This window comes from Vitis riparia, chromosome 3 (genome assembly GCF_004353265.1).
Source record: "Vitis riparia cultivar Riparia Gloire de Montpellier isolate 1030 chromosome 3, EGFV_Vit.rip_1.0, whole genome shotgun sequence".
NCBI classification, from domain to species: Eukaryota; Viridiplantae; Streptophyta; class Magnoliopsida; order Vitales; family Vitaceae; genus Vitis; species Vitis riparia.
This window is the reverse complement of record NC_048433.1, coordinates 1,602,934-1,619,827: the sequence shown is the minus strand read 5'-3', so window position 1 is coordinate 1,619,827 and position 16,894 is coordinate 1,602,934. Positions and strand designations below refer to the sequence as shown.

The 16,894-nt window shown below is 35.8% G+C and overlaps 5 protein-coding genes across 8 annotated transcripts; 3 read left to right on the top strand and 2 right to left on the bottom strand.

Moving 5' to 3' along the window:
* Window positions 1-2,106: 2,106 nt before the first annotated feature.
* Window positions 2,107-3,060, bottom strand: LOC117911410. Its single transcript, XM_034825773.1, has 2 exons — window positions 2,545-3,060; window positions 2,107-2,342 (listed from the first exon to the last, which is right to left on the bottom strand). The coding sequence occupies exons 1-2, from the start codon at window positions 2,989-2,991 to the stop codon at window positions 2,331-2,333; spliced, it is 459 nt and encodes a 152-aa protein (XP_034681664.1). The 5' UTR covers window positions 2,992-3,060; the 3' UTR covers window positions 2,107-2,330.
* A 1,167-nt stretch (window positions 3,061-4,227) lies between these two features.
* Window positions 4,228-5,114, top strand: LOC117910902 (chemocyanin-like). Its single transcript, XM_034825083.1, has 2 exons — window positions 4,228-4,557; window positions 4,718-5,114. The coding sequence occupies exons 1-2, from the start codon at window positions 4,371-4,373 to the stop codon at window positions 5,080-5,082; spliced, it is 552 nt and encodes a 183-aa protein (XP_034680974.1). The 5' UTR covers window positions 4,228-4,370; the 3' UTR covers window positions 5,083-5,114.
* A 72-nt stretch (window positions 5,115-5,186) lies between these two features.
* LOC117910901 (transcription factor ABORTED MICROSPORES) lies at window positions 5,187-8,247 on the bottom strand. Of its 2 annotated transcripts, none has more exons than XM_034825081.1 (9): window positions 8,120-8,247; window positions 7,816-7,927; window positions 7,449-7,634; window positions 7,282-7,360; window positions 7,134-7,202; window positions 6,333-7,001; window positions 5,888-6,229; window positions 5,631-5,807; window positions 5,187-5,548 (listed from the first exon to the last, which is right to left on the bottom strand). In XM_034825081.1, exons 2-9 carry the CDS (start codon window positions 7,911-7,913, stop codon window positions 5,342-5,344), a joined length of 1,827 nt encoding a protein of 608 aa, XP_034680972.1. In that variant the 5' UTR covers window positions 7,914-7,927; window positions 8,120-8,247; the 3' UTR covers window positions 5,187-5,341. The 2 variants fall into 2 exon arrangements, with proteins under 2 accessions (XP_034680972.1, XP_034680973.1); XM_034825082.1 differs by having other exon boundaries at window positions 5,187-5,545.
* A 1,529-nt stretch (window positions 8,248-9,776) lies between these two features.
* LOC117911746 lies at window positions 9,777-11,999 on the top strand. Of its 3 annotated transcripts, none has more exons than XM_034826164.1 (5): window positions 9,777-10,004; window positions 10,249-10,346; window positions 10,507-10,617; window positions 10,685-10,863; window positions 10,963-11,999. In XM_034826164.1, exons 2-5 carry the CDS (start codon window positions 10,289-10,291, stop codon window positions 11,521-11,523), a joined length of 909 nt encoding a protein of 302 aa, XP_034682055.1. In that variant the 5' UTR covers window positions 9,777-10,004; window positions 10,249-10,288; the 3' UTR covers window positions 11,524-11,999. The 3 variants fall into 3 exon arrangements, with proteins under 3 accessions (XP_034682055.1, XP_034682054.1, XP_034682052.1); XM_034826163.1 differs by having other exon boundaries at window positions 9,777-10,008; XM_034826161.1 differs by having other exon boundaries at window positions 9,777-10,346.
* Window positions 12,000-13,107: 1,108 nt separating this feature from the next.
* LOC117908870 (pre-mRNA-splicing factor syf2) lies at window positions 13,108-16,614 on the top strand. Its single transcript, XM_034822672.1, has 6 exons — window positions 13,108-13,236; window positions 14,056-14,210; window positions 14,544-14,755; window positions 14,845-15,085; window positions 15,948-16,084; window positions 16,180-16,614. Exons 2-6 carry the CDS (start codon window positions 14,087-14,089, stop codon window positions 16,405-16,407), a joined length of 942 nt encoding a protein of 313 aa, XP_034678563.1. The 5' UTR covers window positions 13,108-13,236; window positions 14,056-14,086; the 3' UTR covers window positions 16,408-16,614.
* Window positions 16,615-16,894: the final 280 nt, after the last annotated feature.

Below are 16,894 nucleotides of genomic sequence, written 5' to 3'. Positions count from 1 at the left end.
AATTCTTCCCATAACGCATCCCTTTCCACTTTAGCAAACGGGCCATAAACTCCCGTAAACACCCAGACATTCCCATTTTCAACATTCCGGAATCTGCAAGATAACGTGAACTGACCCTCCTCCCAATCTATAATGTCCAAAGTCCTCTTATCCCAACATATAAAAATTCCTCCCGAAGCCCCCTCCGCATCCACAGCTTTCCAATCAAGGAATCTCCCAGAACCTAGACTTCTTGCTGTACTATCCGTCATAGCTTGCATTTTTGTTTCCTGAATACAAATTAAGTCCACCCTCTGATTTCTTATAAAGGTCTTAATCACTTTTCTTTTGGAGCTATCATTAGCTCCCCTTACATTCCAGCTCAGTATTTTCACCTTCATTGGACAATCACAATTTGGCGCCCTTTGCCCTGAACCGAGCCTTTCTGTTTCATCCCCCCTCATAATTTACTGAGCACTCCAGCCTTCTTAGCTCCCTTTCAAATTTAGACTTTTCCAGCAGCTCTTTGCTATGAATTTTCTCCCTTCTTTTTCTGATCTTGGTCAAAAAATTCAGTATTTCCTTCTCCAACCCCTCCGTGGGGAATCCCAGGAACTGGCTGAATCTCGCCAAGCCACTCTCTTCCCATTTGTCCTCCAATTCCTCTCTTTCAATTTGGACATCATAAATGTCCCCAACCCCATTCATTCCCCTACCTTTATCACTACTGCTTTTGGGTAGTCCCACTTCCTTGCAGCCACTCATCCTTTCATTACTTGCCTCATACACAGTAAGCCACATTGAATCCAATTCTGAAGTTGACTCAACATTCCACTAAAAATGATCAATTATACTCCAATATCTTGTGATATTATGAGACAAAACTCAAGTTCATGACCTATTATCCATTACATACAGACTTATCATGAACCAGTGTTCGTAAATCTAACGAGGTGTATGCTATCAACCTCTCAAGATTACCCCTCCAATCCTTGAGTTATAGATCTTCATATTATATGATCAACTAACATACTCTAACGCACAAAGAATACATGCTAAATTTCATTTAAGAAAATACTATGGTCGTAGTTTTCCTTATCGCATGTCTTTAGAATCACCCAAGGGGGCACACTGTCTCAATTCCATAAGATATCATGATGCCTTTATCGAAAATGCCTATTGTCACCAACCTCTATTAATAATGACCCAATTTGCAGGGAATATATGATCACCTTAGGGCCTCACCTAAAGTCAAAGTCTCTCGACTTTGAAATAAGCTTAACATCCTCTCAAGGTTAAAGGTTCATGCAGTATAGCAACTTAGTAAATCATGACCACCCAATAGCTAATATCATGATTTACCATAGGTCATATCCAACGTGTAACCATACACACTAGTACACTCACAATAGAAAAGTCATCCTAATGACAAAGACAAGTAATCCCTCCAATTATGAGGTAGTGCATTTTAGGGGCGTAATGCGGTTCACAAAAAATGTTCCCTCACAATATCTTCCTAACAATCAACATCCACAAAACACTAATCCTCCTATTAATGCAGAGCTCGAAAATCTCTCAGCTGGTTATGGTATAAACAGAGCACTAGAAGTTCCACTCATCATTTTTCTGCACTCATTCCTAGTCTCGCCTTCCATATTCTTCCTTCACCTAAACTTTCTACCATGCAGTTCACAAAAACATTCCCTCACAATCTCCTCCCCACAATCTACAACCACAAAAACACTTATACTCCCATTAGTGCAGAGCTAAAAAATCCCTCCATAATACCAAAGTCCTAAAGGTGTAACAATCAGTTTTCTGCACTCATTCCCAGTCTCACCCTACCTATCCTTCTAAATTTTTTCTACCATGCAGTTCACCCTGACAATCTCCTCCCACAATCTACATCCATAAAACACGTGTCCACAAATACAGGGCTTGGAAATCCATCTCAGCTGGTTAAGGTACAAACAAAGCTCTAGAAGTTCTACTAATTGGTTTTCTGCACTCATTCTCTAATCTTCCTTCACCTAATTTTCTATCATGCAGTTCAATTGGGTTTAAGTATATCTCATTCAACCTCAAATAGCTTTGCAACACAACCACAAACAAAGATTCAGCAGCAAAGGCGCAAAACCAACTCTACTTCTTTATTGAAAGTACTACAAGATATAGAAACTATAAATTTATTTGGAGGTTCTTTACATTAACCCATGATATAAAAGCAAATTCAAAACTACAAAACAAGATAATGTGAGTGTCAAATTATTGCTAAAATTCCCAACCAAAATCTTGTGGGTACTAGGCCTTTGAGCACTGCCCAATCACATGATTCACATCTCACAAACTCGTCATCCTCTCCCCTGTATCCAAAACCCAAACCACCCAAAAACCTTGTTTCAGTTCTTCACCCAAGAAATAGTTTTTTCCATATTCAAGCAAGATCAATTTCCAAAACCCATTTTGAGTTGAAACCACATTGAATCATAATTTTCACATTTCTTTCTCTGTGAACAAGAAAAATAGAGTATGAAACAGAGAGAAGAACAACAACAAAGGTCATACATTGTTCTTGATAATCCGACGCCTCGCCAAGAACCTTGCAACCGGGGGCGTTAGAGCAATTGTGATCGGGACCCTAATTGGAAACAGAGCTTTATTGCAGAGAACGGCCAAGGCTAGGGCTCCGCCGCTGGTGGCGGCCAATTCCGCAGTCCGGTTCCTCTTCTGCAGCGTGGGCTGTTGATTTTCCGAGCTGGGTCTTTCTTCTATAACAAACTCATCTAATGTCTCCGTCGGTGGAGGGTGGAGCTGCTGCTGCTGCTGCTCATCTTTGGTGGAGACGCCACTCATCCCCACCTTGTGGAGGAGCGATTCGACGTCGACGTTGTTCTTGATGGCGATGTAGAGGCCACTGATTGAGGCGGCGGACACGGAGAAGTGGACGCCGAGTGCGACTTTTCCGTACTTCTTCAGGAGCTCCCGGAATCTCCCGCCGTTGGATGACGCCATTGATGAATTGAGAGAGAAGCAGAGTAGTCTGAGGGATCAGGGTTTTGGAGTGGTCTAGGGTTTCTACCATTTACGAGATACAGAAAAACGACACCGTTTTGAATGCCCTATCGGCTAGCTTATATAAATAATTAAAGCATGCATTAGAGGATTTGAAAACTGTTAAATTATATTCGAGAACTCCTTTTTTTTTTAATAAATATATTTTTAATTAAAAAATAGAGGATTTATGATTATAAAAATAAATTTTCCAATTTTTTCTAACTAAGATTTGAAAATAATTTTTTAGAAATGCAGATTTAGGACATGTTTGGTAACTATTTTCGAAAACAATTCTGAAAAATAATTTTTAAAAACTGTTTTATGATTTTTATAAAACAAAAAACTATTCGAAAAATCTAAAATATTTTTAACATGTTTTAATATTTAAAAATAATAATTTTTATAACTAATATTTTATTTTTAATTATTTTATATATTTGTATAATTATTTCTTAAAATAATTCTTAAAAAACAAGTAAAAACAATATAAACAACTAAAAAATGTTTTTTTTTAAAACATTATATTTTTTGTTTTTAAAAATAAAAAATAAAAAACAGTTTTTAATTATCAAAAATATTTTTATAAAAAAAATAGAAAACCATTTAAAAAAACAATTTCAAACATACCCTAAATTCCTATTTACCCAAATAAATTTCTCCAAAGACATTTTTAAGACAACATTATTTATATAAATTTTTTATTAATTATAAAATTAAGAATATATAATGTAAAAAGTTAAAAATATTATTATTTAAGTATATATATATATTTTTTACTTAATAAATATTTAAAAATACCAACAAAAATAAATATCATAAAATGTGGTTGTAGTTGCAACAACAAAATTGAATGAGTTGTATCTTTTAGTTTGAAGTTTCTTCAATCATCATCATGTCCATGCCCACGCCCATCTTTAGCAATGGATCCAATCTCTATCCCCCACTACTGACCCTCTTCTCCCTAACAGCTTTCATTAATGGACCACCACATTTCTTACCAGCCAAACATCCCCACAAAATATCTCACAATTAATTAATTATACAAAATTAAAAATATCTAAACAAATAAATCAAATTTGAAAAGGTCTAGTCAAAAATTCTATTTGTATAATTAATACTAAGTAGGTGAAAGTCGAGTCTCATCTTCATGTCACTTCAGTTCAAATTTTGCGGTTTATTCTTTGATTCAGATAGATTTTCCAATCTGAGTATCCAACTTCACAAAAAAGGAAAAAAAGAAAAGTGCTGTTTGAGTTTCTTGTACTCAACAGACAAACCTCAAAAAGCCTCCATCTTCAACCTCCTGATCCCCTCAACTACAGCTTTGATCCATTTCCATGGAAGAAACTCAAGTTCTCAAGTGTTGTTCTAGCTTCACAATCATCCTAATAATGATCAGTCTCGGGTTTTTTCACGGCACGAATTCAGAAACTTATACAGTAGGTGATGAAGAAGAATGGGACACAGGGATAAACTATCTAACATGGTCTGAGAGATACAATTTCAGCATGGGCGATGTTCTTGGTTTGACCTCTTTCCTTAGATCTTATTAGTAGTTCCATTGTAAAGAAAGTCAACTGCAGATGGGATTTTTTTGGGCTGGTTCAATGTAGAAAAGCTTTGTGCTTCTGCAAATTGAATGATTCATGGTTCTGAATTTTTCTGTTTTTCGGGTCTATTGCAGTTTTCAAGTATGTAGCTGTGCAGCATAACGCGTATGAAGTGACCGAGGCGACCTATAAATCGTGCGATGCAAGCACTGGGGTCTTGGCCAAGTATGAGAGTGGAGATGATCAGGTGCCACTCACAGAAGAGAAGCAGTACTGGTTCATCTGCACCATTGCTGGGCATTGCCTTGGGGGGATGAGGTTCACCATCGACGTCAAAGCAGCGAGTACTAATACCACAAAGGGTGGATCACCTCCAGAAATGGAGCCAAGTCCTCCACCAACCAGCCCTGATAAAGATTTTGCCTCCAGACCACAAGGCATGGGAAGTTATTGTCTTGTTGCATTTGGGGTTATTGTAATACTTCAAATTGTTAGTTAATTCATCAAGGCCAAGTATATTTTGAGGATTTATTTGTTTGTTTGTTTGTTTGTTTCCATTCCTTTTCTTTTCCTTGATTTTGAGGAGAACATACATTTTATAATCTCTCAATAGTGGCCACGAATGCTTGGCAAAAAGAAAATTAAAGCAAAATTGATAAACTGATCAGATAAGGGTATAAAGAGGTAGAGAATTAATAATCCCCTTTCACTTATTTTTCATAAACTTCCTTTTTGGAACCATGAAGATGATCATATGACTAATTCTGAATGTGGTGGAGGTGATGGGAACTGAGGAGATGGCTGTGGAGGTGATGGTGGTGGTGATGGTTGTGGAAGTCCAAGCCACCGCCATTTTCCGAAGCGTAAGCCATCTGACCATGCCATTTTTCAGATGGGTTTTTCGTTAACTCGAGCAAGGAGTCCCTAACATGGTCAGCTTGGACCATCTCACTGTCCCTTTTCTGCTGCCAAGATAGGAAAATCAATACATAAACATGAAAAAAAATTATCAAACAGTTGGAGAAAAGTGTTCAATGGCTGCCATACCTCTACTTTGAACAGATTAGAAACCAGGCCTTTGCAGCTTGTTACATTTGCATTAGTCACTTCCAAGCCTAAAGAGCTCAGAGCCTCCATCAGCCTCACAAACCCGCCCGCCTTATGCTCGCAAAACACCTTGACAAAGAAGTCATTCCCTTCTATCTGAGCCACCTCCACTTGGGGCTGCAGCATGGGTTCAAATTTCACTTCCAATTGAACACACAGAAAATAGAAATCACATAATAGGGACACTAAATATGTACCTCCATCTGCTGTGCTTTGTCATCAGTGATTTGATCGGTTTCATGGTTCTGCTTGGTGGATGGCGGCCTGCAGGCACTGGCGGCAATGCCATTGCCTGCTGCTCCCATAAGAAACCGGTTTTGAGTTTCTTCATTTTCAGTTTTAGGCCCAATGTTTACTCCTGATCCATTGTCATTCAGAATTTCAGATTGGAGATTGTTGGGGTTGCTGTTGATGCCTGCATTCATCTTCCCACCTTCGTCCTCTGAATTCTCTTCAAGCTCATCTTGCAGATCCTTCGCTTGCTTCTGCAACTCCTTCACAAATTCTATTGCATCACCCAGAATTGAAGCTCTATCCAACTAGGAATCAAGAACAGTACATCAGATATCAGGAAAAAGTACTAATCAATGTGAATTAATCTTGAAGAAATTTGATCACCAGGCCAAGGACAACGGCAGCTACCTTTGATATTTTGGGAACCAAAGAACGAAGCGCATAGAGCCTATCATTAAGCTTCTTCCTTCGCCTCCTCTCAGCATCGATGTTTTTCGATTGAGCCCCTTTCCCTGTCCTCCTTTGGAACTTTAAATCATCATCATCATCAATCTGATCACTGCAGTCTGAAACTGAATCAGCTTGGTTCGCTGTTCTTTTAGCACTCGAATCCTTATGATCATCACCCAGCTGCTCCTTGTTTGCTAGAGGCTCCGTCATTTCTATATGCATGGACTTCTGCATTGCCTCCATCTCCTGAAATCCACAATCTAAAGCATTCATCATTGCCTTCTCTGAAAGAAATGAGTCATGGGATCCTTCAAAGAAGACATCATTCTTGATACTACTCTCAGAGGTGTAACTGAATTGCTGCAAGAAGTTCATGGGAGAGCTGCATAGGCGGATTCGGTCGACTGAGATTGGCAGATCATTCAAGTTCTCCATTGCTGTTACTGGGGAAATTGGTGCCTGGAAATGATTGTTGGGATCCTTTTGATTCTCATCTGCATTGCCTCCATTGACATTAACCGAGAAGATTGAATTGATATTGCTTGAATTCATAATGGCTTCCTGCTCCATTGAGATCATGTGGCACTGTGTTGTAACAAAGTTTATTACATGTTGATCCTCAGCTACCTATTTCAATAAATAAATGAAGTTACCAATTTCATTATCTTCATGAAAATATCATTTTTCTTCAAATCAACCTGAAAATTCTATGTTAAGAACTGATCATGCAGAATTTGAGGCAGCAAACATTAATAGTACTTGTTTAGCAACAAACAGCTCAATTAGTCCTCCTAGAACTGGAATCAGGAGCCCAGTCCCAACTGTTTCCTGCAAAAACCCAGTGGAAAATCATTAACTCAATTGGGGATTTGGCCTTGTTTGACTAGGAATTTGGAATAGAACTCACTTCAAGAATGCTTGAATCTGAGCTATTACAGAAGTTGAGCCATCTGGGTTGGTTTGAGATCAAGGTCTGTCCATGAATCCTGCTTATAAGCATCCATGTCAAATGAAGTTTATAATTAGTAACTGTATGTCACTCAAGGTGAAAAGGCCGAAAAAAGGGAAAGATACCCAGAATCTAGGGAGATGGAAGAAGGCAGTTGGGCAAGAAGATCACAAGATTTGGTTCTTAGGTGCTGCGACATGGCATCCCTGCAAGGAAGGACACTGGAAACAGGAAAAAGATGCTCTTCTCCACCATTTTGAGTACTGTTTTCACCTCCTCCGGCGCAGCAACAGTCCATCCAGTTCAGAAACCTAAAACAAAACTGAATTATGAATCATGTACTGATCACAAAGAGTAGTAGTACTAGACATAAAGCTTGTTTGACTGATTTTAGGATGCGTTTGTAGCCATTCTAACACTCGAAAATAAATCTTTTGATAAAAATTTTCAGTAGAATCACTAGGACTCATAGATTTTAGCTTTTTACTCAACCTTTGATCTTCACTTAGTTTCCAAAGAACACAGTAGTCCCAGTCCCAGCTTTTCAATCCCACAAGAGGCCTTAGCCTCTCCATGAGGCTCTGTACCATATTGATCGTTTCTCCTGCAATTAACATCATACCCACTTCAAAAAACCTGCATTAAACACAATCCCATGCCTAACTATCCATTACCCAAAAAAGTTTAAGCTACTAGAAAACTTCCCAACAATATAAATTAAGGTTAAATAATCCTTTAGAGTAAGAAAAACAAAAGAAGAAAGCAAAGAAGAGAAAAACAAAGCAAAGATCCATACAAACTTGGGCTAGCTGATAGGAATAGGTAACTGCAGCATCCACTCCATCCAAGAAAACCCCATCTCAGCAAATGAGCTGAGAGAAGGAAAAAATTTGGTTTTTACATTTGGGGTGTTACTTTGGTAGGTGAAGTGTAGTGCATGCATGAGAGAGAGGGAGGTAGTTTTGTAAGCAAGACAAGAAAAAGGGGGACATATAAAAAAGATATTATGAGAAGTAATAATGGAAGGAGCATATTGTGTGAGCTAAGAAGGCGTACAAAACCATAACTAACTTCAAAGTTTTTTCATTCGTTTCGGTTATATATTCTTTCATGTCTCAACTACTCTCCTACATTGAATCATGCTGAAAACTACTCTAAAAGAATCTTCTTCAATTGTATATATCTTCCAATGTTAGTAAGCAAAAAAAATTGTAAGATATCGAAGTCATAGTACCAAATATTTATATTTTCATCTTCATGGATGAAACTTGAAACTACATAGGAAAAAAAAAATCTAGGTCAAGTCTCAGTTTTTTTATCCTAATCCCATCATATTATATTAATTAGTATATCATGAATGAAAATACAATACGATGGAATTAGGATACAAAAAATGAAACTAAAAGTAATTAGTATAAAGTAATGAGACTTAAATATATATGTAGTCGGTACAATTTAATTAGTCATATTTTTCATTAAGTACCTTTTTAGTACTCTAATTAAATTTTTGTATTTTTAGTATATATCTTGATTCTATGATCATATTTCACTTGTTTTGAGGGTGCAAGTTGATCGAATTGGCCTAAATCAAGTTGATCGAATCATAAAACAATCATTTTTTAATACTTGAGTTGGATTTGAGTTAAGTTTTTTCAACCCAAATTAAAGTCGGGTTCTAACCAAGATTCCCACTAACCCTAATATAGCTTAAACTTAAAAAAGAATAATAGTGGATTAAGTACCTTGAATTAGAGGTCAAGTTCATTTATATTAGAATTGATTGTTTTTTTAATTCGGGTTTGTCTTAAATTAGTTATCAACCCAACTCGACTCACTAAAGTTATAACCATATTCTACACGTACCAAGTTGACATGAGTTAGATTTATTTTTTATATTTCCTACATTTCCTAAGTTGTACATGACATTAATTGTATAAATAATTATTTTCCAAAACAAATAGTTAGGCATAGTCTTCCATAATTTTAAAAATAATTTTCTAAATAACATTAATTATGAAAAAATAAAATTAGAGAGGGAGTGTAGTGATTAATAAAAAAAAATATCATAAGGTTATGTAGGCTTCATTGTTTTTGGCAATGCTCTGATTTCTGCATTTCACATTGCCTCCTTTGTTGGGACTGAGTCTCATTTTCTTTTGATCTTTGTTGGAACACATGAAGGGTTAGTCTGGAATGGAGGGGCATATAATTTTCCCATTGAATTTGAAAAGCACTTAAAATAGTGCTCAGCCAAACAAAGTCCTAGAAATTACAGAGGGAGAGGACTACATTTTTGAAGAGTTTGTTCCAATATGTCCGTTGTTTTGAATCAATTCAGTGTTTTTGGATTTGGGTTTGATTCAAAATTTGAGCTTTTCAACTTTTGATCATTCATATTAGGCCATTGATTCATTTGTATTTTCTGTTACCCTTTGTTTGGTTGAAGAGGAAATGCAGGAAAAGAGATGGACGGCCTTATCTTAACAAAAAAAATTAACATTTCTTTTTTAGTTTCCTACCTTTTCTCAACAACTAAGCGGTTCATTTGGGAAACCTAGTAAAAGAAAAGAAAGCTTGGGTTGTTTTAGGGAGATGGGGTTGGCCCAATATTTGCAATCTTCCTACATTTTCTCGTTATCCAAACGAATTTCAATGGACTCCTAAGTACTTGTACCATGGCTGTTAGTAGGAAAAAGGCTATTCTCTGAACTAGTTTTCAATTTCGTTCGAGTAATTTTGCAGTTCCGAACAAATTTTAGTTGAAAGAAGGTTTAACCCTAGTTGATTCATGACAGGGTTTTCAATCAAAGATGAGAAAAAAAAGGGATGATCTAGGGTTTTTGAACCTACTTGTAACTGGACTAGAATGTTCTCTGTTATCAAAATAAGTTCTGAAACATTGTTTGTGTTTGAATTTTTCTACAGGCCACAGCTGAGTTCTAGAAAAGCTCAATTTGGGTTAAACATGGCTGGTGGACGAGTGGTAAGCAGGTCATCAAATTCCTGCCCTGCTCCATATTCAGGTTATTCTTCTTAGTCAGTTACTCAATTGATTTTCTATTGCATATAATTTGATTTAGAAATTTAGAAAGTTCTTTGTGAAGTTTTATCCATTAAAGCTTTTTCCAAGGACCTCTTCAGTTTGTTGTTGATGAAATTCTAAAATTGGAGATCTATTTTCAGATGATGGAAAGAGCAGGGAAGAAGGTGAATTCAGCAAACAGGTGACCAAAGAAAGAAAATATTTCAAAAGGATCATAAAAGCTGATGCAGGGAAGAACACTAAAGAATCAGGTTTGTGTGTGTATTTCTGCATATGTTTTGATTGTAAGTAGCTGAGTGTAGTAATTGGCAACTGCAGGCTCCCCTGTTGCTGATGCTCCCCGAAAATTGAGCAGGAAAAGAAAGAAGGGAGACGATGAATGTCAACCTACACCCCCTAAACTGCCTGATAATATCTCCATTCATGGTTGCGCAGCTTCCCATGAGGTGGAAGTCCAGTCATTTCAATTGGTGGCTACATCTGAAAATGGAGCAATGGTGCTTATTCTGCCTAAGTTTTTCGTTCTTTGTTTTGGTGTCATCAGCTTCCTATATCTGATACCTATCTTGATCTTCTCTGTTCTGTATGTGTTGAAGGAAAACGGTCCAGAAAAGATGTCAACTACAGGCTCCCCAAAGGATGGAGTGGAGGCTGAAAGAATTGATGCTTCACCTGAGGTTCCTGTTAATTGGAGCATTGCAAGATCAGATAATGCCAAAGATTTGGAGGAAGATGAGCAGGAAGAGGTTCAATCCATAACATCTGATTCCTATGTGCTGGTTAAACCGATCAAAGAAGCGGGGGCTGTTCCTGTTATGGGGTCTCTGAGCACTGCAACCTCGGATAATTCCCACAATTTGGAAGAAGATGAGCAGAAAGAGGCGACATCTGATTCCTATGTGCTGATTGGAGAGGACACTTCTACCTCCTATGCCAGTACAACACCAATCCCAGAAGTGGAGGCTGAAAGGATTGATACTTCTTCATCCACTGCAATCTCAGATGATGCCCACAAATCGGAAGAAGACAAGCATGAAGAGGCTCAACCCACAACATCTGATTCCTATCTGCTCTCTTCCATTCTCAAGGTAGTCAGTCTTCCATGGCGCTTATTCTCTAGAGCACGTGTCGGTGCTGGAACTGCTAGGCGCACCTGACCAACTCTCAATTCACCAAACTGTTCGCTCTTCTTGATGATTTAGAATCTGCAAAATTCAAGTCCAACCAGCGAAGCTATGTATTCAATGAAATCACAGAAGACCCAGAGCTCAGTAGAAGCCATTAAAGTGACCAAGGTTAAGTGTGATCAAGCTGTGGATTCAGTCAGAAAAGAGCTAGAATCTCAGAAAAGAAGGTTGCCAAAGCTTGAGGTTGAATCTGTTCATACTGGGTAAAGCAGCTTTGTCTGGTAGGTTCAAGTTGGAAAGAACTGGATTAAGATTCATTTGAAGTTGCAGTGCAACAGTTTGGAAGCCATTAATGGACAAGTTCTTGTTATTCATGTGTTCTGCAAATTTTATGATTCTTGTCAACATTAGCATTGGTGATTGTTCTTTTTCTTTCATCTATACTTCGTTGGTTTGGTTAAGATTTCATTTTATTGGCCAAATTTGTTAGAATTTGTGCCAAGGGATTAAGGAATTAAAATTCATATTTTTTAATTTGTTTTTGTTTTTTAATGCATGGAATAATCTTATAATATTGCAGTTCTGAGTCAAATACCACTTTTATTGATTTTAATATTTCAACTAAAAACACTTCAAATAAAAATGCTCTTGTTTAAATAAAAATGTTCTCGATTTAGTTGATGTTTAGTAAGATTTAATACTTATTACTTAACGAATTAAGTTGATTTTAAGTTAAATTATTCTTAATTTCTAAACTTAAAACTGATTACTTATTTTTTAATTTATAAATGGTAAAATTAATTTAAAATTTATTTTAAATAATTGAATTGACATATTTACCCATTAGTTATAACTAATATTTATTATTAAAATTTTTAATTAATATTTATTTTTATTAATTTTAAATAATAAATTTGTTTATTAAACATTCATATTTAAAGTATTTTAAATTTATAAGATAACTTTAAAATATTTATAAAAAAAAATGAGTCATGAATTTGGAGTCATGGTTATTACATATGTTTTATTAAATATGAACAAATAAAACCTAAAAAAATAGATTAAGAATAAGTTAACTATTTTAACTTAATACAAGTTTTTTTTTAACTTTAAATTGTGATATTAAATTATTTTATCAAATATATTTAATCTCCTTAATAACTTAATTTAAGTTATTAAATAGGTTAAGCATTTTGTATTATTTCTTGTAAAGTTATACAATATGTTTTGCGTATTTAATAATCATTTTAAAAAATAGTAATTTTATAATTTAAAAATGTATTTTTATTTTTATTTTGAAATAAAAATATTTCTCAAAAAGATAATTATAAATAAATAAATTCCCTTTTTTTCATATTTCACTACTAAAAATAAATAATATATATATATATATATAATACAATTTAATAAATAATAATCTTTTAATATTTTTTGTTCTTCGTTTAAATGTTAAATAAATTTGAAAAAAAAAACAGTGAAAAAAAAATATATCAACTTTTCCTTTTCCCATATGGAAACAGGACCTTATGGCCTATGGGCCGCAAGGGCTATGCCGGTAAAATTGAAAACGAAAAGAGGCTGAATTGAAATTACAAAACTTTGAGGGAGCAGATTGAAAATATCTCAATCTGGAATCGGAACCCTAATCCGGTTCGACCTCGTTCGTCAATCCATATCCAAAACAAAACTCTAGAATTCTTCAGGGAGCGAGATCACCCACAGTCGAATCAATTCCTATCTCAGGTTCGTCTCTCCCAACGTCGATTTTCATTCTCTTTAACAATTTTCCAATATTTGTTTTGTGTTTTTTCTGAAGTTTTTCATCTATGATTGTTTCGTATTCCCCGTTTTTTTTATTCTTTAATTTTTTTTGGTTTTCATTCGTTTGGTTGCTGAGAAAGCTAAGGGAAAAGGAAATAAGACGGAAAGTGAAAACCTTTTATTTCTATTTTGCTTGGGTCGCTGAAAAAAATTGTAAAATGATACACTCAGTTGCTTAAGCATTACAGAAGTGTGTTGATGGGGTTTCTGAGATTGTGAATACCTGGTCTCTGCTAAACCTTGATGGGTTGTTAAGGGAGAGGTTTAAATTCTGGGAGATTTTTGCTTAATTATTGGATTTCACTTTTTTTTCGGTTTTTTTTTATGGATATTGGTGGGTTCTGTAAGAAAAATTGGAATATATCCATTTTTTTATCATAGTCAAAACCGAAAATTAGAGCCACTTGTTGGAATTTTCAATCCATGAATTGAAAAATGAAAAACCTGAATATATGGTCTTTTGAGTTTCATATGCAATTGGGTGGGTATTGGATAATTTTCATTTTATGTTGAGTAATTTTGTAGGTTAATGTTAAGAAATTTAAAATATTTATTATTTTTATAGATCTTAACAAAAACAGGAGCCTCATGGTAGAATTTCCAATTCAAAAATGAAAAATGAAAAATATGAATCTACGGTTTTTGAGCCTAAGATGCAATCAAGTGGGAAAGTTTACTGAATTGGTGATGGATTTAGTTGATACACATTCTGAGCATGGATCACATTTGAACTTTCTGCAGTGGTATACAAGAAAGTGAACTCAGCAAAAAGATGGCTGGAGAAAGAAGAGTGCATCCAGATTGCATAAATGCATCTAATCCCTATCATGAGTGTGTTGAATATTGCTTTAGAAAAATTGCCGAAGCCAAGGCACAGATGGATAAAAAGGAGTCAGGTACTTTCCATTTATCTTATGATATTCTTTGGTTTATTTGAATCAATTTTGATTACATTTAATTCATATACTAATAGTTCCACCTCCCAGCTTATGCCTGCCCCTTTCAATTCACTGGAGTTATACCTTAAGTTTTTTTTTGGTCTACAATTTGAGGTTTTTGATTTTTGATTTTTATTTTTATGTTAGTGTATAACTTATGGCAGAGTCAAAGTCTTCTTGAATCCAATGGTGGGCAAGTTTGTTGTGTGTCTTTTAACAATTATGTAAATGCATACATTCCCTATTTCATTTAATTTGATGTCAGTGCTTAAGGGCCCTTTACTATTTCAGAAGTCATGGAAGCTGGTAGTGGCAGTGGTGGCGGCAATGATCAATACATTTCAGGTGTCCCTGATCAGGATAAAAATCCACATGATGAAGGAACGGATCCTGAAGAACAGTCTGATGACGACAATGATCAACCTGTTGAGGAGATTGAGGAAGTAGACTTCACACAACTCACAGGGAGGCAGAAAAAGTTGTTTGAGTTAAGACTTAAGATGGTAAGTTTGCATGAACCTTCAAATCAGGAGCTTTGAATTTCATAAGTGAATGTGTTGGGATGTCAAAAATTTATTTCCTGTATTTGCAGAATGAGGCAAGAAAAGCCAATCAGACAGCCATGGTGGCTGAGAAGAAAAAAATGGAAGCTCCACCAGAGTCAAGGGGCATTTCTAAACAAAAATGGATCGAGGAGAGGAAGAAAAAAATTGGCAAACTTCTAGATGTTAATGGTCTGGATATGAAAAAGGCATATATGCTAGATACACAAGAAAGGGCAGAGACAAAATATAAGAAATGGGAAAAGGATCCTGCTCCATTTGGTTGGGATGGTATGTTTATGTCTCTGTTAACCTTTTTTTTCTTTCTTTATGACAATAATGCTTCTATCTGGTCTATTCATTGCCTAGTTTGTTCATGTGCATATACATTTCATTTCTCTTTGTGGTAATCATGAATGTATTCATGCATGCAATAACATATCAGATAATATATTTAGCACAGACAAATCTAAGCTCATAGCAACTTGCATCTGCGAAAACCAAGTCTTTTTAATGTCCCCTGAAAACTTCCTGAACTTCATTTAGATACCAGGCTTCTTTTATTACAGATACAGTGAGCCATGTAGACTTGAATATTTATCCTTGGTGATGGTATAAGATGCAAGAACGTTTTCTCTTTATAGTTATTTTGCCCATAAGAGTAGAATTTGAGAGTTTTAGACCTGCACGCATAAACATATCAAAGCACTCCCTTTGCAATCCAGAGCACAAAGTTTTACTCCTGCTTTTGTTTCTTTACCATTCACATCCTGGCGAGATGGTTTGGCATAGATAGCCATCGTTGACTACTTCCTAAGAACTGATTATTTTCTTGTGTGCACCACTATAATTTGTTTCAACTCTCAATAGTTGAGTATGTTACCCACTGATGAAAGTAGACCCAGTAGCTGATTTGAGGAAGCTTGCTTTACTTGGTGTTTGGGACATTGGAAAATTGCTAGTTCTGTGAAAACTTATTTTCTAAAAATCCAAAATAAAGCATGATAAACTCCTTTTTTATGTTATTTATTTGTTTTTATTTTTGCATCTGAATATTATATGCATTGGGTTGAATTGAAGAGCAACGTGAGAGTTTAGAATTCCCATATAGATTTTGATCTTAGGAGGATCCTGACATATCTTAACTGAACAGTTTTCAATCAGAAAACATTGTACGATGCATACAAGAAGCGAACAAAGAATATTGAGGTTGACATCGATGAATATAATAAGATGAAAGAAGCCGACCCAGAATTCTATCGCGAAGCTTCAAGCCTTCAATATGGGAAGGTATGGTTTCTGTTCAGAAAGTGAGGTGCTTCCTGGCTTATCTGGCTTAAACTCAAGGCTTCAATCCATTGATTTCCCGTTCTTGTACCGTGCAGGCACCAAAGTGCTCAGAAGATAAGATTGACAAGATGGTTAAGGAACTCAAGGACCGGGACGAGAAGCGCCAGTCATTTAGCAGGAGGAGGAAGTTCCATGAAGAGAAGGACATCGACTCCATCAATGACCGTAACGAGCATTTCAACAAGAAGATCGAGCGAGCATTTGGTAAATATACACTGGAGATCAAAAACAATCTTGAGAGAGGAACTGCCCTTCCTGACTAAGGTCTTTGCTCATTTTAGTGCAGTATGTGTGAAACTCTTTGCTCTCTAATTGTACAAGTTATCTGTCCAACAATGGCATATTCCACCCTGGTCTTTCTGTACTTTTTTGGAGTATACATGTATGGGATAGATTTGATGTAACAGAGATTTCTTCAGTGTATAATCTTCTTTTGACTTATATTTTGGCTTTACTACTAGGGCTTTAAATAATTGAACTATTCTCTTCTATTCATCCCATTTGCTAGAAGATGAAGAAAGGCATTGTTTTAGACAGGAATATGGTGGAATTGGTCCTAAATCTCAATGATTAGATTTTGTCTGCTTTGGGTTAAACTATTTGTGGGTAAGATGTATTGGCATGGTCCAATTGGCCCTTGAACTCCATTTACTGATTTCATCCACTAAAGACCAAAATCTTTGTGGGTATATGTGTTGCCATGGTCCAATTAGGGTTTTAACTCCATTTATACTGATTTCATCCACGACC

Bases quoted from the DNA above. Each gene is read 5' to 3' on its own strand.
- LOC117911746 (XM_034826161.1), top strand. From the start codon at position 10,190: ATGTTCTCTGTTATCAAAATAAGTTCTGAAACATTGTTTGTGTTTGAA. The intron at 10,347-10,506 runs GTTATTCTTCTT...ATCTATTTTCAG, and splicing joins CTGCCCTGCTCCATATTCAG to ATGATGGAAAGAGCAGGGAA. The intron at 10,864-10,962 runs GTGCTTATTCTG...TATGTGTTGAAG, and splicing joins CATCTGAAAATGGAGCAATG to GAAAACGGTCCAGAAAAGAT.
- LOC117908870 (XM_034822672.1), top strand. From the start codon at position 14,087: ATGGCTGGAGAAAGAAGAGTGCATCCAGATTGCATAAATGCATCTAAT. The intron at 15,086-15,947 runs GTATGTTTATGT...TTAACTGAACAG, and splicing joins TGCTCCATTTGGTTGGGATG to TTTTCAATCAGAAAACATTG. The intron at 16,085-16,179 runs GTATGGTTTCTG...TGTACCGTGCAG, and splicing joins CAAGCCTTCAATATGGGAAG to GCACCAAAGTGCTCAGAAGA.
- LOC117910902 (XM_034825083.1), top strand. From the start codon at position 4,371: ATGGAAGAAACTCAAGTTCTCAAGTGTTGTTCTAGCTTCACAATCATC. The intron at 4,558-4,717 runs GTTTGACCTCTT...GGTCTATTGCAG, and splicing joins CAGCATGGGCGATGTTCTTG to TTTTCAAGTATGTAGCTGTG.
- LOC117910901 (XM_034825081.1), bottom strand. From the start codon at position 7,913: ATGGTACAGAGCCTCATGGAGAGGCTAAGGCCTCTTGTGGGATTGAAA. The intron at 7,002-7,133 runs GTACTATTAATG...TTATTGAAATAG, and splicing joins AGCTGTTTGTTGCTAAACAA to GTAGCTGAGGATCAACATGT. The intron at 5,808-5,887 runs GTACATATTTAG...CCCATGCTGCAG, and splicing joins ACAAAGCACAGCAGATGGAG to CCCCAAGTGGAGGTGGCTCA.
- LOC117911410 (XM_034825773.1), bottom strand. From the start codon at position 2,991: ATGGCGTCATCCAACGGCGGGAGATTCCGGGAGCTCCTGAAGAAGTAC.